The sequence below is a fragment of the Carassius auratus genome, chromosome 9, assembly GCF_003368295.1.
Source record: "Carassius auratus strain Wakin chromosome 9, ASM336829v1, whole genome shotgun sequence".
NCBI classification, from domain to species: Eukaryota; Metazoa; Chordata; class Actinopteri; order Cypriniformes; family Cyprinidae; genus Carassius; species Carassius auratus.
In genome coordinates, this window is record NC_039251.1 from 17959276 (window position 1) to 17980092 (window position 20817).

The 20817-nt window shown below is 36.3% G+C and overlaps 1 protein-coding gene across 1 annotated transcript in view; it reads right to left on the minus strand.

Annotated features, from left to right (window-relative positions):
* Positions 1-786: 786 nt before the first annotated feature.
* Positions 787-20817, minus strand: part of LOC113108571 (transmembrane protein 163) — a 31528-nt gene continuing 11497 nt past the window's right edge. The window contains exons 3-8 of the mRNA XM_026271774.1: positions 8060-8103; positions 7568-7659; positions 6229-6325; positions 3565-3676; positions 1936-2077; positions 787-1841 (exon numbers count right to left, since the gene is read on the minus strand). Coding sequence (XP_026127559.1) covers positions 1781-1841; positions 1936-2077; positions 3565-3676; positions 6229-6325; positions 7568-7659; positions 8060-8103 — 548 coding nt within the window. The 3' untranslated portion in view covers positions 787-1780. The remainder of the gene's footprint in view (positions 1842-1935; positions 2078-3564; positions 3677-6228; positions 6326-7567; positions 7660-8059; positions 8104-20817) is intronic.

Consider the following 20817-nt stretch of genomic DNA (forward strand, 5'->3'; position numbering starts at 1 on the left):
GATCCGTAAGTTTAAAAAGTATTTTGTGCTCAAGAAGGCTGAATTTATTTGATCAAAGATAACATAGAAATACTAATAGTGTGAATTATTACCGATTTAAAGGACTGTTTTCTGTTTAAAAATGTAATTTATTGTGATGGCAAAGCTGAATTTTCAGCAGCCGTTACTCCAGTCTTTAGTGTCACATGATCCTTCAGAAATCATACTAATATGCTGATTTTTCAGGATCCCCTGATGAATAGAAAGTTCAAAGAAATAGCATTTATTTGAAATAAAAATCTTTTGTAACATAAATGTTTTACTGATTACTTATTAAATTAATTTACCGCATCCTTGTGAAAATATTGTTTTTCCAGAAAAATATAACATTTTATAAAATGTAGGTCATGTAGGTAAAGATTCACAGGTCAGAAATGACAAACATTTGGATTTATGATTCAATCTTTGTGAAAACAGAAATGAAAGGTGAAACCCCCATTTTACTATAGATTAGTTTTGTTAGTGCGGTAAGAAACTAAAATGTGCTTTGTTTTTCCAATGATTTGTGCTCCATTGAGGAATAAGTTGCCCTGCCTCACAAACCCTCCATAATACACCAATGATTCATTCTGTCTGCTGGAGCCCAAATCAATCATTTCTACATCAGACGATACTTCAGGCCATTCTAATCTCATTCTGTCTTGGCACAAAAACAATATCTGATAAATTCAATAGCAAGTGGCAAACAGACACAGCAATGCATGCCACAGAAATCAGCAAAGGTCAGATTAATCAACTGCTATTAAAAAAAACAGTTCAGCTAAAAACATGAATAAAGATATTTAGCATTGAATTGCACAGTGTGCAGTACAATTGAAAAATTAAAAGTAGTAAAACACAAGAGTACATGGATCTAGGATTATTTCAGTTTTTGTATTTTGTCCTGGTTGTGGTGCTAGAAATAGTTAAACGGTCAGGAAGTTCAAGCTGCTTTCTGTGCTGGTCAGTCATTTTGACTATTGACAGATCACTGGTGCATTATGGGCCTTTCCTGTAAATACCTGAAGCTATTTTTCCAATATCGATATTTCATATAATTATCCTACTGACCCTGAATTGTTGTCTTTAACCTATAATAGTTATGACTAATTCAGGACATTTCTGTGTGCTTTCTTCATTTAAATAAGTATCACCGCTACACTGGAAACGATGCTGGTCTCTAGCTCTGAGATATATACAATATTATACACTAATAAATAAACATACCATATAATTAAATCATTCTGATGGACAACAGGTGGGACGATGTGATGTAACAGAAAGATGATCTCTAAAACTGACCTAAAATGAATTATAGTCGTGTGGTTTCACATACACATTCACGTGATTTTTCATTAAACATAGAGTATATTATAGTATAAGTCAATGTCTTCCTCCATAATTTAAGAAACAAAAACATAAAATGTGGCATAATAAAATTTCATGGATGTGACCAATAAATGCTGATCTCTGTTTAAAAGCAGTGACTCCCTTCAGGATGATATCTTGAGTGCTAGGAGTGACACGGATCCACTGATCAGCTCTTTCTTCTTCCTCCTTCCTTCTCTTAAATGTTGTGCTGAGTGAAAGAGGACATCAGGAGCTGGTCAGACTAGGGATTCTACAATACATGATGCTGAATTGGCTGCCAGCAGACTTCATTCCTGGATGTATTTGGGTATCGTGTGAGTTGAGAGAGCAGCAGGAGCCGAGAGGGATAACTGGATCCATATGATGCCTTTTTTGTTCTTCTGAACCAGCGTTACTCAAAGCGCTCATAGTTTCGAGTCTGTCTTACTCGCGGCACCATGTCGATCAACAGCCTGCAGGAGAAATGAAGAATGGAAAGATTCACATTAGAGACATGACAGCGTGAATGGCAGAAACTATCAGTATGTTCTCAGTGAATACACTTACTTGACCCCATAAGCTAGAATGATGAGTCCAATCAGGACCCCAGTGGTTCCGTCCAGGTACCAGATGGTGGGATGATGTTTAAACACCTCAGCGCTGATGAGGATGGAAAATCCCATGATGCCTCCAACCATAGAATTAAAGCCTTCCGAAAAATAAATGAACAGAGAGCAATTACATTTTATGTGTTGCTATGAATTTCATCTTCATGACACCCTCATTTAAGGTTTATGAACAGCAGTAAGATAGACATGTATAGTGATGAAAGCCAAAATATTAAATGTCATGGACAAATATTTACTGACTATTCCACTATTTTGTAGACGGGAGGTCAAAATGGCAGTTTTCACCTGAGATTCAGAGTCAAATTACAGGGGAGTAAAGACTCAGAAAGATGGCAGCATCATAAGTTACTTTTACACAGAGATTGGTAGGTCTGTTAGAAAAAAAACTGTTGACTTCTGTGCCAATGGTGACCATTCAAAAATGGGGAAATAGCATGTTTTTTTCCTCCAAAGTTTGCGTGCCAGTAAATCAAGAACTATTAAAGATATCTAAATGTCCTTTTAGATATTGGGTTTTAACAAACTTTCCTTTTAGCATATTTATTTTTAAGGCCTTATATGGTTCAGTTCCAGAGAAATGTGAATTTGGCTCCAGGAGTAAATCGTTAAAATGCACATACAATCAGTGGTCAAAAACTAAATGTTGGTCAGTTGGCAAATATACTTCTTTTTTTAAAAAGAGGAATGTCTGTAGAACAAATAATGTTGAAACATGAGATGTATCTTGTTCCCTTTCTGTCAGTGACAACGTTTGCATGCCTATAAATCAAGAAGTACTAAAGATATCATCATGTTTTTTATAGATATTACCCAATTTCAGTGGTTGAAAACCAGATTTGGTCACTTTGTATGCAGCTGATTCTTAGTTTATTTAAAGAACAAAGTCTGAAGAAGAAATATTGTTAAAATTAGAATTGTATCTTATTTCCCTCAATCAAAACAATTGCACAGAACATATCTAAGCGAACATAAACAGGTGGGTGGAAACCGGGGATGTGTCAGTATTTTGCATTCTTACAATATTACAGTCTTAAAGAGACAGCAGCTTAATTAACTACCTGTCCGTCTCATTAATGTTAATCAAACAACAAAATATGTTAAATGTATACATGTTAAAACTACTATATTAGAAAATGAGATTACTGTAGAAATGTAGCAAATTGCTACCTGTTTTATTTTGCGTTTTGAACTTAAGTTTAACAGTTTTGAACATAGCATTTCAATTGGAAGGCTGGCCTGTAGATACACAGGCATTTGGTTGTGTCTAAATGAGAAAAAGATTTAATGTCATTTTAAAGATGTAGCCATAGAATGCATTTGGGGCCAAAGCAATAAAAAATGATCCACAGTTCAACCCACATAGATTGCTGTTGTGCTCACTATGTGAAGAGTTTTGAAAAAATGACAGAAAAAGTGAAAAATTGGTGCTTGTGATTCAAAAAAAAAAAAGTAATAGTCACAGAGGCAGGTGGCACCATGACATTGTGAGATAATAATATGAACTTAATGAGAAACAGTGAAAAGGTACATGCTGTGTGTGTGTGTGTGTGTGTGTGTGTCATCATACCATCAGTGATTAGAGCTCTGCTGGTCAAAATCCTTCCCAGCATGAACTTGGCAACAGCAAGAATGACACACATGAGGCCGCTGACGATAGAAACGCTGAACAGGAAGTCACCCTGGCAGAGAGACAGACAGTAACAGACAGAAAGCAGAATTGTTCACAGTAGAAATGATGCAGGGTCCATATGGTTGAATCTTACATCGGGAAGGGGGCACATGCAATACCAATATGGAGATATTAAAGCCTGAACTCCTGTGGAAGAGGGATAAATGTGTAAAAATATAACAATATCAGCCTGTCTTTCATTTATGTCTTGTCGGCTCTTGAGGCGATAGAGAGATGAAGTGCAGTTCATTTTAAGTACAAGCGAAAAGTATGCTTAATATTTAAAAAGGAATCGAAAAAGCATGATAACAGGACTAGACTAGATATAAGACTCACACAAACTGATTCACACAACGAACAGTTAACAGAACTATTCTAATATATATGAAAAATTAACGTTTGTACCAGAAATATGGACAAAAACTAAACAAACAAGGTCAGTGAAACTGATCACAAAAGCATCACAATAAAAAGACATGAGAAGATGCAAAACCAAAGACAGATGAAAAAGGAAAACGAAAGGTACAAAAATAGCTATTATAAATAATAAAACTGCATAAATGACTTGTATCAGTCTTGAGGACATTTTCAGGTGCATCACAGATGAACTACAGCTGTTTGTGTCTCTTTTGCTTTTCACTTTTCTCTCCAAACTAAGAATGTCTGCTTTCCACCCACACGACATCTAGAAGTATTTATCTTACATACAAGACAGTTTGTTCAGAGACCTTCATCTCCTAGGAACAGCTGAGAGACAAAGAATGTGTTTAAATTCAGACTTTCGTCTTTTAAGCTGTAGACTGGCTAGTTACGCATTAATTTGGATGAATTCGGATGAATTGGACCACACATTTTTCAATAAGGCCACCTTAGGGATTCAGAGCGATGGCCATTTACCAGTGAAGGGTCCTGACATGGAGACTCCAGGTCTAATGAATGTGGAACTGCAGGCTGATAGAATGAAAAAAAGCACATTAAAGAAGGTGAAAGCCCATTTCCGAATCATCCATCCTAATGCAATAGGAGAGGGCCGACAGAAGCGATGGCTTCCGGCCGGCACCAATCCATCATTAAAGCTGCTGCTGTGATGTTTCTTTAACACTTGTGGGACTAAACAAGGCTTGAAAGCATATAAATAAATTAAACTGTCTGTGATGACAGTAAATATTTACATCAGAGGTGACATTCACTAGTGACTTGTTGAGTGATGACACGATACACACACACACACACACTTAGATATCAGTATAAAACGAAAAATCTCAATATAAATCAGCTATCATTATAAGTGCATCTATATAGATGTATTAGTTTAAGCAAAAACGTAAAACGTGCCATTTACTAAACTCAAGTTTATTCGGTGCAACCAGTGTTATTTCAGTATTATTTATATGCTAATGATTTTGTAGCATTTGTGAATGTTTCAAATTTGCATTTATTTTTATGTTTTCATTTTCATTTCAGTTTTAGCTTTAATTGACTAATTGATTGAATATTGTATTTTAGCTTCATTTAAATTAACCAATTGTTTTATAGTTTTAGTATTAGTTGACTAGTTAATAAATATCTTGGGTGCAAGTAACGCATTCCACACCAGATTCTGGCAACATTTTTCAGCTAAAAAATCACATTAGAAATGCATCAGATAAACCGCAGAAGACAGTGATAAAAACTCAATCTTGACCCTCCTGCTGTGCTGCTGGAGTGAATCATAACAGACCTCTGACACCTATTATTCCTGTCAGCAGCATCTATGTGTGATTACTGCCGTTTCCTCCTGCTCATTAGCATTTTATAGTCTGGGAAGATGAAAAGGGTGTGAATTGCTATCTCCCAGCTAGAAAAAATAAACACTGAGTGAAAACACTGATTTACATTTAGATTTTCTTTGATTAGAGAGGTGCCTTTAGGCTGTCAATGGCAAACAAATGGAAAAATATATATTGTTGGTTGTCATTAATCTTTTTATTTATTTATTTTGAGTATAGCCATTTTTTCTCTCTGTTATTCCTTCTCCCCTCCTTACATGTTTCTCACGCAGCATAAACAGAGAGAGTATTTTGTGATGCACCGATAACTGCAAGTCTCCAGGCCTGGATATCAGTTAACATTTTGTTGGCAGATGATCATAAAAATAATGTTCAGTAATGTTAGAGTAGGGATGTATCAGTGCTCAGAGATTTAGCAGTGGTGTAAAAGAGATGGAAACAGAGAGAGATTAAAATCGCAATCCCATTAATCACCACCTCTGAAATGATTATCCTGCAGCTCTTTGGAGTGGTGCCAGTCTTTGACTAATTAATGGATAAATAGTGAACACATTGCTGTTAGCTGTGACTGCTGTTAAAATCCACAACTGTCAGTGAGATGAAATACTGCAGTGAAGAACAAGTTTGGCAGCTAACCTAAAGTCATTTTTAAGGATCAAAATAGGTAGAACGAGGTCCTTATGCTAACAATTTATAATGTGATTGTTTTAAGGTGTGAAGATGATTGTATTCCATCTATTGTAGAAACATTCATCTTAAAATGATAGATATGAGACACTGCCATTGAACTCACCACTTCAGGAAGAAGTTTGGTGGCCAGATCATGGATGGCCTTCCCCAAAATACACATAGAAGACAAGATGAAAATCACTCCCAGGATCACACATGCTCTGTTGATGGAGAAAACCAGAACAAATATGCTGATAAAATAAAACATTTAATCAAATCTTGAATTAGTTTACATGGTTTGAGTTTATATGATTTGAGTTACTTTATCGTTCACATGTTTGGGGTCAGTAAGATTTGTTTTAAAGATATAAATATTTAGCAAAGATGCATTCAATTAATTAAAAGGGACAGTTAATACATTTATAAAGTTACAAAAGATTCACATATCAAATAAGTGCTGTTCTTTTGAACTTTCTATTCATCAAAGAATCCTAAAAAAACACATCATTGTATAAACTTTTTCAACATTAATAATAATAACTGAAATGTTAATTGAACACCAAATCAGGATCACGTGACACTGAAGGCTGGAGCAATGATCCCAAAAATTCAGATTTATTAGCACAGACATAAACTACATTTTAAAACATATTCAAATTATATTTTAAATTGTAATACTGTTTTACAAGATTACCATTTAGGTCACACTGTATTTTAAGGTCCAATTCTGACTATTAAATAGCTATGAACTACAACTTTTGTCTCAATAAACTCCTAATTACTGCTTATTGGGCTCAAGGTTGAAGCAAAAACACTGACAGTTTCACAAAGGGTTACCTGAAAACACTGGCCTCAACTGATTAACAAATTCTTCGCTTTTTATAGTAAACCTGCAGAAACCTGATCCACTTTGAAAAATATGAAAAGTGCCCACAATGCACGTTCAGATTCTCTGTATGACAAGCGGCCGCCGGTACACCTACAGAGACCTGCAATTCTTCTCTAGTATTGCACTATAAATCTCCCTTTCTGACACATCGACCAGAGAAATGAGATTCACAAGCCCCCACAGACTGAGGATGAAACCAGCAGCACAGGCCTTCATCAGCGTAATACGTCTCCAATAGAGACAGTCAAGGGGAAAACCTGAAACATGGCAGATCACTCAACAAACCTGATAAATCGAACATGTTCAGACCTATAATGTATTGCACTGAATGCTGGTATGATCTACTCGATTACGTTTTCTACAATGCTCCAGCACAATTCCAAATGCACTAGCTTTACTAAGAATAGAACTGACAGTGAATTGTTGACTCATATTTTAAAATGTTTGGAAGTTTTGTTTTTTTAGTGTTGGTCACAGAGGAAGCATTATTCATGTTTTTTAGTGTTTTGCTGCAGGTTTTTTATACTATGCAGTGCCCTACATACCACAGACAGCTTGGCTTTTGTTTACTTACATGTATTCTCTATGGGCAGAGTGCACTGCTGCAGCGTTGCTATAGCGCCACAGCACTATAATGGAGGAAAGAACATCTAACGATGCATCAAACTGAAAAACAACAGTGATTCATCAGTGCTACACAAATAATGCTCATTCAATCATCTCACTGTCACAAACTTAGGTCCAGTGATACATTTAGTCTAATGAAACCCTCCCACGGCTGCCTTGAGCACGAGCATGTAATGAATGTAAATGTAATAAATCAAAAACAAAACCTGGATCATAAAAATATCCTGTTAAGCAGCTTGGTGTATTTTTTTTATTGTCATTAGCAATCATCTCTCATATCCTACATTAGGTGTTGGGATATGCTTAACACAGACACCATTTAAATGATATCAGCACATAGCTTGACAACTGAACATTAAGTAAAAACAACTGCACATATTTCCAGAAACTTTTGCATAAAAATAAAATGTAGTTCTTTAACACGGAAGATTATACTTACGGCAAATCCAAAAGCTGATGCGCTGTGTCTCATGAAGGATGCAGCTATTGGGGTAAAACAAAACAACAGAAAAAAAAAAGACACAAAGACATTTAAAAATTAATGTATTTACATATTGCGTGACAAAGGATAAATAATACACAGTATAGCACTTTGCAGCACTGACTAATGTAAAGGAGCGTGTTTTTATTATTATTATTATTATTTTATTATTATTCTGAACTAATGTTTAGTAACAAATCATTAAAATAACATATAAATAACAGTATTATAATTGTTTTTGGAAATGGTACAGTGACAATACTTTGTATTTTTTTTTCTGAGCAGCATATTTTCATGTAAATGTCATCTGTATTATATAATATGTATTATTCTATTCTATTCTATTCTATTCAGCTCCACATTATGTTTCATTTATCAGTAACAGAATGCACAGTCAACTCCCCCCTCTATTTGCATCTATTAAAATGTGAATTAAAAAAGGCTGCCCACTGTGTTTTGACTTTTTGACAAAGCTGTAGAGAAATGAGGCTCTCCATTTTACCGAGCGTGAGCTTGCATTTGAGAGGCTCTATTTGCTGCCCCCCTCTTGAGTGGAGAACCCTCACGGTTCTATTGATCTCCAACTTTAAAGACAGACTCGACCACCACGTGTCATAGCAACAGAGGGGCTGCACATCGCATGATATCCCACACTGCCCTTGAAACAGAACAACACTTCTGCTCAGGAGCTGTTATTATGTATGAAAAAAAAGATTTTTTTGTTTATTAAATCAAATGATAAAACAACTGAGGACTCTTCAGAGCCTATGACAAATGTTGATGCATTGTAATATATCATATCCAACGAGTCAGTACAAGTCTAAATCAGTGGTTTAGTTCAAGTTTGAACCAGATCGTGTTTCCATCACATTCTCTCTCTTCATTTTTTTCTCAACTCTCTCGATACATAAAAACCAAAATTGTGGCTGAGGGGTCATAATAGTAAAACGGAGAAACAGCTTACAGTCTTTAATAACTATGAACTATAGATTTTGTGAACTTGGCAATATGAGCAGATAAAAATTTACAGTTCTATTTTCCTGGCCTATATATATGCATATGAAATATTCCTCCAAAAAATTGAGCACATAAGAAGGAATGTGATGATCAAAGAACTCAGTGAGTGTAGGAAAAATGCCTGAGGAGGTAGGTCAAAATCAGTGTGAATGTCTCCAGTCCTGCATTACATCCGTATTAGTATTAACAAGAAACATTTTTTTTTTCTGTTTATGTAAATGCATGGTTTTGAAATGTTCAATAAGCATATCGTTTTGGTGTTCAGGTGTCAGCATACTTTGATTTGTTAAACCATTTTCTTTAGGCTCAGGTGGAAACTGGAGGTGGAAAGTGTAGGTTGGTCCAGATCTTTTGACAAACAGCAGATCTGAACTGGGGAAATTTATACTTAAAATTTTTAAGTCGGAGCACAAAACGAAAACTCCTTGTTGGGGGTTTGCTAACAAGACACAAGACACCTATTAACAGGAGAAAAGCTGTAGAGGACGAAAAAGAGAAGACAGAGGAAGATGGGTGTCTTCTCTAAATTTGCACTTAGTCACTATTTCACTTTCAGTCTGTCCTAGCCTCGAGTGTATGGTTCAAGGCACCTTTCAATGAATCTCAGTTCACGCAGAAGCTCTGTTTACAATGTCTCTGGACAGCTATTTCAGGCAGGGCCGTGCACAGACCTTTTGAGGGGCATGTGCTGAAACTGAAAAAGGGCACCCCCCCCCCCCCCCCCTTTTTATATCAAGATTATTTAGTAAGCCTGCATAAAAGGAAGAAATGGTCACATCTTCATGACAAATTCAATAACACAAAATAATAGTCTCAAAAGCTTTAGATTTATTCACGATTAATAACAACCATAATAATAATATTAGATAATATAGATAAACAGGGTTTTAAGGGCTTCTTTAAACCTAATACAACAGCAACCTTCTGTGAGCCATGTATCTGGCAACAATTTGATACTGTGGTGGACCAGGGATGTTGGTCTCTCGAAGGTCTCTTATTCACTACACTTTCCCCTAAAATAAGCCAGCAATGAAAAAATAAATAAAAATAGTGTGAAAAGTACAGTTGCAGTGAAAAGCATTTCTGAAGGATCACGTGACACTGAAGAGTATACTGGAGTAATGATGCTGAAAATTCAGCTTTGATCACAAAAATAAATTACATTTTAAAATATTCAAATAGAAAACAGTTATTTAAAATTGTAAAAATATTACACAATATTACTGATTTTGCTGTATTTTGGATCAAATAAATGAAGTCTTGGAATGAATCACGAATTACATTCTGTATGATAAAATATAAAGATTTCAGTGATCTTCTGTACTACATTACTGTAGTAAAACCATGTTTTACAACATTTTATAAAGAGAGTATACAGAGAGTATACCATAACATGATTAGCCTAAATGTTAATAAATTAAGTGTATCAGCAATCATAAATCAAAGAAGAAATTTCTTAGAAATATAGTTATCTAGGTGACGAGGATCACTCGTCGCTGTGTAAGTTCCAGTACGAAACAGCGCGGGGGCGCACCTGTTATGATTTTCCGATGGTAAAAACAAATTATATGTTGTTGTATTACTTATCAATATATCATTTTTGACCAGCGAATGTGTGCAAATGTGATTTTTTTTCTGTCCGTCATTAAAACGGCGATGGCGCCTGCCGCTGCGGGCATCACATTACATTTTCATCTAGGTTACAAACTAGTTTTTTTTAGCTATATAGACGGAGCGCTCAGTATTTCCTGTGGTAAAATGCATTTGGCCAAATTAGCATTTTATAAAAGATGAAATGCTACTATCTGCACAGGCTATTTAAGTGTTGGCTATGTATTGGCTATGACTAGATGGCAAATGCTAGCCCTCTCTCTCAGGCGACGTCCCACATGTCTCAGTCAGTGAGTCAGTCAGACATCAAATAAATAAAATATGAGCCTTTATAGACAGTGTTTAGTAGTACTTATTCAAACAACAAGATATTTATTTACCCTTCGCAAAACTTTGTTCAGCTCAGCTGTTGTCTACTGTGCGGCTGCTGTGGAACTTCAGTTGATTCAATGAGAGGGGGCGGAGTTATCAGCTTACTGACCGCTTGAGGATCGAATAAGATTTACACAAGCTCGTTTTAAGAACTTTCATTTGGTAAAACAGACAGACAGACGTAAAGGGTGACCAATAGCATTGATTAAAAAAAAAAAAAAATACTACCAAAAAAAGGGCACTTCGGAGTGTAAGGGCAAAAAGGGCATGTGCTCTGCACAGGTTGAGCCCTACCTGTGCACGTGCCTGATTTCAGGTAAGATCAACTCTTATCTTATTGAACAGGGAAATAGTAAAATCTCCAAAAATGCCTTCCTCACATTTAAATAACATCACAAATATCAATTTTCAACTTCAATTTCAAGCTTTTATTGTCGTTGCATTGGAATGCAATGAAATTTCACACTTAGGTGCTACAATTTGATAACCACATACACATAGACCACAATAACAAAATCAAAGTCAATGTAAAAAAGTCTGAATGATGCAGGTGCACAGGCTTTATAACCCTCTGTAGAGCTTTTTTGTTAGCTCCTGAACACCCCCTATACCACATCATAAGACAGTTAAAACACTCTCTATGGCAGAGCGGCAGAATGCCACCAGTAGTTTTTGAAACAGAAGTTTTTTCTTTAGGAGCAGGAAGCGCAGAGGTTTTTGTTGTATTTGTGGACTGGGAGAGACTGTAAGATAAATAAGCAACAAAATCAGACATGAAATGTCTCATAAATGTTGTTTCAAATGCTCCAATAGTAAATAGTAGTATATAGTGTACATATATTACAGGTTGGTCCAGTCCAGTCAAACACAAGTGCAGTTCTAAGGGAATCTCAGGTTTCTCTAAGAATCAGAGTTTCTAACAGAATCTTCAGTGATGCAATGATTTTACCAATTTATTTAGAAAGGTGAGTTCACATTTAGCATTGTTTTCCGAATTTTCATGGGTGGAAACCAATCATTTCATTGGGGATCCTTGCAATTCACCCATTGCAGGGAGTTTGACTGTTAATGCAGTCTGACCCATCAAAATGCCAAATCTGCCATTTTGTCTGACAATCAAACTAGACAGGAGTGTAGATTAACGTTGGTGTACTTAAAACTTGAAAACAAGATACCTTGTGATGCTCATTCATGTTTATTTCATGCTATAGAAAAGAGGAAGCAATGATAAGTTCACGTTCCACTTGAACTGAGGCATGACACATTAAAGAGCCACAAAATTTTATTTATTGTTTGAATTTCTCAAAAAATAATTTCAAAAACATTTGGAAATAGGAGTTTCGTCTGAGGGTGAATGATTAGCCTGTTTTGAATGTGACTTCTGTGTGTTTGGTGCTTTATACATCTCTGCATGCCTGTGAAATGTGCATGAAATTTTCTTGAACTTGGCAGTAACTAAAACCACCACATTTGCACATTGAAGTTTCTCCCATACATTTTTTTTAATGAGTCTTTTTTTTGTTTTTTTTTTTATGAATCAGCTAATCCAATTCACAAAAATTCTCTGAATGGTTTCTTCAGATAAACTCACTGAATCAGCGATCTTAGAGCAGTAGTTAAATGGATAGCTCACCCAAAAATCAAAATTCTTGTGTTAATTACTCAACCTGTTGTTTCAAAACTGTAAGACAATTGTTCATCTTTAGAACACAAGTTAAGATATTTTGGATGAATTCAAATGAGAACAATGGAAGCAACAAAATCAACAAAAGAGCAATGACATTCAAATACAGTGCATACATATATGCGTTGCATACGGTCAACATATATGATACTCTCCAAAATGGCGCCAGGGTGAATTGTATGGACAACTTTTATGATCATGTTATACTTTTGTGGCACTTAAATTTTTCTGTGGCACTAAATCTCATTAAACATAGCTAGTAATTGTAATTGCACGGAAAAATGAAAAAGGTAGATATTCAAAATTTGTTCATATGTGTTCCACAAAAAACAAACAAACATGGGTTTCAAGTTACAAGAGGCTGTGTAAATGATGATAATATTTGTATTTTTAGGGAGAACTGTTTGTTTAATTACAGTAGATTGTCAATACAATATCTTTGTAATGAATGGTTGGAGAACCCCTCTCTGAGAGCTTGGGGCTGATAATGGCCACCGCTCCTGCTTTTCATCCCACTAATCCCCGTCTCAGAGGAGACGAGCTGACTGAGGATGTCGTCCTCTTGTTAGACTGTGTGTGCTATGAATTTCAAAGGAGGACAGAGACGTCAGCAAAACAGAAAGTAGAATTTGCTGCTTCCTGTTGATCAGATTTCTAAAGGAAGAATACATTAAAAGCTTTGAACTGTCACAAATATTCGTCAAAGCGTCATTGCTTATTTAAGGTTGTGACTACAGATATCACAGGTAGTCCCAGGATTCTCTTTTCAATGCTTTATTTGTGGTGCAGTGCAGCTAATTTGTTGTTATGAAAGGGAGAATCTTCCATCCATTTTCTGCAGTGGAAATCCAGTATATTTATAACTGACTGGGTAAATCAATAGCCAGTGTCTCGCTAATTCTACTGTAATCTATTTGAAATCAATTTTAGGAGCACAGCAGAAATCATCACTTTAAAAGAGTCAGTTGGCCTAAGCAGATATCAATACATAACATGCTCTTAAAACCTAAGTGACAGAGTCACCCCACATGTGTGAATTTAACATTAGTCTGTGTGCATAAGCAAAGGATTTCATCGCCAATTCCAATGGAAATAAATGCAAATTCCTTGACCTCGTGTAGCACATTAGGGGACGCTGGCTATCACAACAATGCTCTTCCTCAGCTCTGCTGCAATATGTTGTCTTTAATAATTCACAACCTACAGCGCTGAGCCATTTGCCACATGCAGAGTGGAGTTTACTGCACTCCCAACCCTCAGTGCAGCTCACCAGTGCTGCCATCAAATTTGGGGAATTTTGTTCGAGAAAAACGGTGGAGTTTAGACTTCATTTAAAATATGATCATCACACAGTCCAAGGGGCTCAAGCCGTGTGCGCTATGGGTGAGACTAGAATTGAATAAAGAAGTTTAAAATTGCACCTTTTTTTAGTTATGTTTCACATACCCTGATTAGTTTCTCACCACAAACAAACATATAAACCAACCAAATTCCAGAAAAGGTATAAGGCACTTTGCACATTCATAAAGTAAGCTGTAATTCACACTATTATTGGACTTCAGTAGAATATTTGTTCTGCTACGAGCTTTAGTCAAAGGACAAATAAGCAGACGGAACAGTCAAACAGTATATCAGTGACTCACTGCCCCAGTGGCTTGACTGTTTTCTTAGATTACTGTTCAGCTGTGAGCTGGAAGAAAAGTGTGACTTTAAAATTGATGTGTTTATCCACAAAAGAATTTACACACTGCCTAGCACACAGCGAAACCTAAAATACTTCAATGCATTTCTAAAGCATTTAGTAAAAGAAAAAAAAGGCATATTAGTCGAGAAGTCTGCACTTTATAAGACTAGAAACAAAAAAAAACTTTAGTCTGCTTATAATGCCAAATTTGAATTTTATATGATACTTTTGATTTACTTTAATTAAGTCAGTAAATAATGCAAATAAATAATCAATTGTATTGTTTTATTGTTGTTGTTGAGATTGATACATCAGTTCTTGATATTATAATAATTTGTTGTGAAAAAAAAAGTATTGATAGAGGAGATTTCTAAGGACTTTGATAGTCTGTAGGGAAAAAAAAGGTTTAAAAGAGTATTAGATTATGACTATTAGATTAGATTTTAAATCATGCTGTTATAATGTGGAGACGTTCTATAGACCTTTGACAACAACAAAATAGAATCTTCCACATATTTTTAGGAAATATTCAATTTCATGCAATAGTACAAAGTGTGAAATTCCAATAAAAAATAGGCATTCATTTAATTATTTTAACAAGTTGGAGATAAATCTCTTTTAAGGCAAATATCAAGAAAGAATTCTTCTTATTCCCAGAATTATTCCCAGATTTCTGGTATTCCCTCTTGTGGGACCAGTCACACGTCCGACCTGCCTCCTCACCCTCAGAACCCCTATGGTACTGCATCCAGGTTTCAGAAACCTAATCTAGGCTGATTTATTGAGGTCACACTCACAGCACATGCAGCTCACGTCTGAGCTCGGCTTCCAGGAGCCCCTTGAGACCAGAGACTCCCCGCCAATATGGCCGGTCGAGCAGATTTGCTTGGCTGCCGTTTCGCTGTTAACAGGAAGAGAGCTGCACCTGCTTTCTGCTGCAGAACACTATCAAATACTGATATAGGCTTCAGGACATGCCAGATTGACAGTGTTTCTAAGGAAGTTTTATGGTTTGCATGTTTCAAGGCATTTCAATTTAATGTGGTATGTGTGAATAAGCATGTGACAGGATTGGCATGCCCACAGACACATCTGATTTTTCAGTCACAGCTCACATAAACACCCCAATGGCATTCGACTGACTGAATAAATGAATACATTCTGCAGGACTGAAAAGAAAAAAATACACCAGTACAGAGAAAACATTAATAATAAAGAGATTTTAAATATTTCTGGAAAAAAAAGAAAGCTGGAACATTAATTATTTTAATTGTTTGTTTGTTTGTTTGCTTATTATTTTTACTGCATGAAGCTGAACAAATTAATTCAATAGGCACTGCTAACAAATATTAAAAATGTAACTGGACTGAAGTAATCTATTATAATTGCTATTTTTACATATTTGGGTGGCAATAAAAACAGGGCCAGATTTACAAAACAGGGCAAATTAGTGTTATAGCGCAGTTAAATAAAATTATTTGGGTGATTAACAAAACATGCGTACATTAAAGAACACAGACACAGCCAGATCATTTCCATAATGCCCAGCACAACCTACCAAGAGCAAAGCAAATTACCGCCTGCTCTAAGACATATATTTTTATGGGGGTGTTAAATAATGGCACAAATACCAGTAATTTGACAAGCACAAACGTTTGTAATTTGCATTGCGTGAATCATTTAAATACGCTCCTCCCATACATTTTGCATGTGAAAGGGAAACTCTAATGGAACTCTAAACTTTAATGTCAGGCGCAAAAATAACTGTCCATGCCTTTTCAGTGCCAATTCTTCACTGTGCAATTTCAGTAAATCTTGACAGTACTATTTTAATTTCAAAGGATGGTTTGCTATGGTGCAAGCTGTTAGTAAATATGGCCTGCAGCCTTTGATACTAAAGACTTCTGTTTACAGTTTTAACCTGTTTAAAGTTTAATCAGAAATTACCTAAATAAAGAGGCCTGTTTTATTGGTATAATGACTTCATATTACTCAAAAACCTCTCTGGTTTCAGCAAGTCGAGTTGTTGCCATGTGATTGGCTGATTAGCAATGTGTGTTACCAAGCAATTGAACAGGCATACCTAATAAAGTGGCCGGTGAGTGTATTTGCACCATCTTGGAATCTCTAAAGTCTTTGGTCAAGCTGGATGGGATGCTAGAACTGGCATAATAATGTTTAAAGTGCAACAGAACTACATTGTTTACACTTTTTCAGTGGAATGATCATACAAATAGCTTACCTATGGCTGCATGTTATAGACAGTGCTTTAACATAAAAAATACACTTTTTAGTTTTAAAATATTTTTTTTCCTCTACATTACAGTTGCCTACAGACTGTGGTACAGATTGAAAGCTGACCTGATGACCTGACATGCTCTAGGGACACCTGCTAATGCGTGTCTGTGTGCTGTACATGAACACATGTCTGAGGCCCTGACAACAAGATACCAGAGCAGCAGCTGTTCCTGTCCATATTTTAACATGAGCAGTACAGGAGTTCAGGTGAAATAGACTGTAATGTCCTAGAGTTCAATATGGTGTCCTTTCATGCATTCTAACATGACATATCCAGTTATTTTAACCACCATTTTTTTCAGGGACAAAATAACTTTTAAAATTAGGGGCTATTAAAATTAGTTAATTATAACTTAATCCAGGCTTTCTAAACAGTAATAGCCAGGAGGAATTCAGGACCATGGACAGCATCAGTACACCAGGTGATTTTTACTACTTTGAACAATACAATGAGAACACATAGACCAGAAGATCATGCAGCTGGAATACATGTGCCAGCTGATGCCACTGAATGCTGACAATAGCAGGAACATAGTGGATAAACAGCTATTCTTTCAACTTACATATACACAGCGTTACCATATTTTTTCAGTGTATTCTGTGTTTGAGTGCATACATTAAAGCATTATAAGAACCAGTTGTTGCTGTGGTGCAATAATTCTGAATTAAAACACACACACACACACACACACATAGGGAGCAGGCAGAGAAATTAATTTAGAAGCTGAGATATTCTATGTACCAAATAGACCACCACACTGTATTCCATCAACAAACATCTTGAGGCATTATTAGGGATTGAATGAGGAAAGGAGAGTTTATCGTTGTAAAAAGAAACTCAAGACATTAAATATATTTTAGAAAGAATTCAGAAAGAAAGAAATGCAGAAAGTAAGAAATGCAGAAATGCAGAAAGAAAGATGTATTACAATTTTGTAAAGAAACTCAGTAGACAAATGGTATTTCAATAAGGAAATGCAGAAAGAAATGAAGACATGCAGAAAGTAAAGTACGCAGTACAAATAAAAGAAGGGATTATTGCAATTTTTGTAAAGAAACTCAATATAGACAAATGATATTATTTCAGATGGACAGATAAACACATAGACAGGTAGATAGAAGAAAAGTGCAGAGTTTCAGAGTAACTGATGATGTGTCCCATAAACACCAGCATCATGGCTGCCATCAGGACGCTAGTTCCATTATTAGAGAACAATTTTGTGATGCTGATCCTGCCTAAGTGGACTGGAAAGAGAACTCAACACCGAGACTTAATGTGTTTAGACAGTTTCCTAATGGAGCTGAACGGCAGACGTCTGCAGCGCTCTGCTCAGGTTACAGGGCCAGTAAAATACATGCAACTCATTTAGCCAAACCTTTCTTGATGTTTTAAGTAGGTCCTGCAGAGGAACAAAAACATAATCAGTTAACAACAGTGGGGATGACAAAACTAGGACTAGACAATGAACGATCATCATCTTATGACAACATGTTCAAAATAGACCCAGGTAGAAGAACACGTTGAGAAGATGAGAGAAGAACATTAACTACTGTATGTGCAGAAAATGGACTGTGACTTTAGTTGAAATGTGTTGCCACACTGAAGATGTCACCAACCACAGTCTTTTAAAGGTGATGTCATATCTCAGCGATAATTCACAAGTGAAAAGGGAGTGTCTAATGATTTTAAAGAAACTGGGCTAACATGTGAGAAACCAGATTAATCATAATTGCTATAAAATTGAAATAAAATCAGAATAGGTAATCGCAATGCATCTGAAGTGAAAATTTTCTCCTAAAAGCTTGGTTGAACTTGATATAAAATGCCTGTCATCAGGAATAAAGACAGACAGCCGGGAATAAAGTTCAACTGCAGTGAATAAATCTTCTCTGTCTTTTGGCACTGTGTGCATAGATATAATACATTATACTGTGAAACAAATAGCTGTAGCACATGTCAGGTTGAGGCAGAAAAAGACAGTCCCAGTGTAAAGATACAGCACTAAAACAAGACCCAACAACCTCTCAGTGAAGCTGCCCTAATGGGCGATATTATATTTCACACACACACGCATACACACACTATTTTCATAACTATTAATTAACTCTGACCAGTGCTGCATGTATCTGGAGAACTTGGCCTCAGTTGGCTAAATGTCAGTTCAATTAAACAGTTCTAAATTTGGATCTGATGTTGCCTAGAATCCCATTTGAAATGTAAAATTAACATCATTAGATATTGGATCTTTGTAAGTAATAAAACTGAAGACACTGATGAGGTTGAAAAGCAGAGTGACTGCTGCAGTAATAAAGCACTACACGTTACTTCACTTCACTAAAAAGGGTGAAATTACAAGCTAATGACTCCTCATTATCAATTCTCATTTACAGGATTATTTTGGTAGCAAGAAACATGGGTTCGCATTGGAAGGGCTTAATTAAAATAGAAGTCTCAAGAATCTAGTTATTATGCCACATAGAATGACTTGAAAGCTAGAATACTGATTTCCCATGAGGGCTACATTCCACCACTGTCTCATTTTTTACTATGAATCCTGTTCTTCATGTAAAATCATTAAAAACTCAATTGCACACCCTACAACACATATCCACATCACATTTTTAGTAATGAATATGATAATCACTAATTCACGAGTATACTGTAATTCAGGTGACATATGTCATTATAATACATCTGAATTTCCTCCCTGCCTGCTTCTTAATTAAGTCATTTATAAAAAATAAATTAATTAATTAATTAAACATTTATTTATTAGAATAGTTCAACTTGTTTGCTGTACTTTATACCATGAAAACTAAATTTGACTTTTAACAAATATTTTGAAGATTTGGAATATATGAATCATGAGAAATACTTATATGATAATACCATCTATTTATGGCTTTTTAATCCTTTTCATAGCGTCTGCTATAAACCAGTAGACAAGATTAACAAGTAGTAATTTGCAGCTCTTAAAGTGACACCAGTCCAATATTCCTGCCATCTGTTTTTCATCTTAATTAAACAACAAAAGAGAAAATCTCTCACCGCTCTTGACAACATCAAGAGTATATTGGTGATGTAACAGTCAGAAAGACCATTACTGTCCGGGTCAACCAGAAGCCGTGAAAAACAGGCAAGTTCATTAAGTGCTTTAAATGGCTAGTCATGCACCATATCTGCTCGACCGATGACGCCATCGCCACTTCCCTCCACTCAGCACTCACACATCTAGACAAAAAAAGACTCATACGTCAGAATACAGTTCATAGACTTCAGTTCAGCATTCAACACAATCATCCCTCAACAGTTCATTCACAAACTGGTCCAGTTGGGGCTCAACACTTCACTGTCCAACTGGCTGTTAGACTTTCTGACTGGAAGACTTCAGCAGTACGGTTCGGCATGTAACACATCCAGCACCATCACACTGAACACTGGGGTACCCCAAGGATGTGTGCTGAGCCCGCTCCTCTTCACTCTGCTGACCCATGACTGCACACCATCACACAACTCCAACCTCTTCTATAAGTTTGCAGATGACACAACTGTAGTGGGTCTCATTAGCAACAGAGATGAGACAAACTACAAGAGCAAGGTGAGCCGCCTGGCCAGGTGATGCAGTGACAACAATCTCTCTCTGAATGTGGAGAAGATGAAGGAGATTGTTGTTGACTTCAGGAGAGTGCACACTTAACATGGTCCTCTGACCATCAATGGTGCGATTGTGGAGAGAGTTAACAGCACCAAATTCATGGGCGTTTACATCACAGAGGACCTCTCCTGGACTAACAACACCACAGCACTGTCCAAGAAAGCACAGAAGTGTCTCTACTTCCTCCTCAAACTGAAAAGAGCCAGAGCCCCGGCCCCCATCATGTGCACCTTCTACAGAGGCACCATCTAGAGCATCCTGACTAGCTGCATCACTGTGTGGTATGGCACCTGCAATGCATCCTGCCAGAAGACCCTTCAACGCATAGTGAGAACAGCTGAGAAGATCGTTGGTGTCTCTCTCCCCTCCCTCCAGGACATTTATGGAACCCATC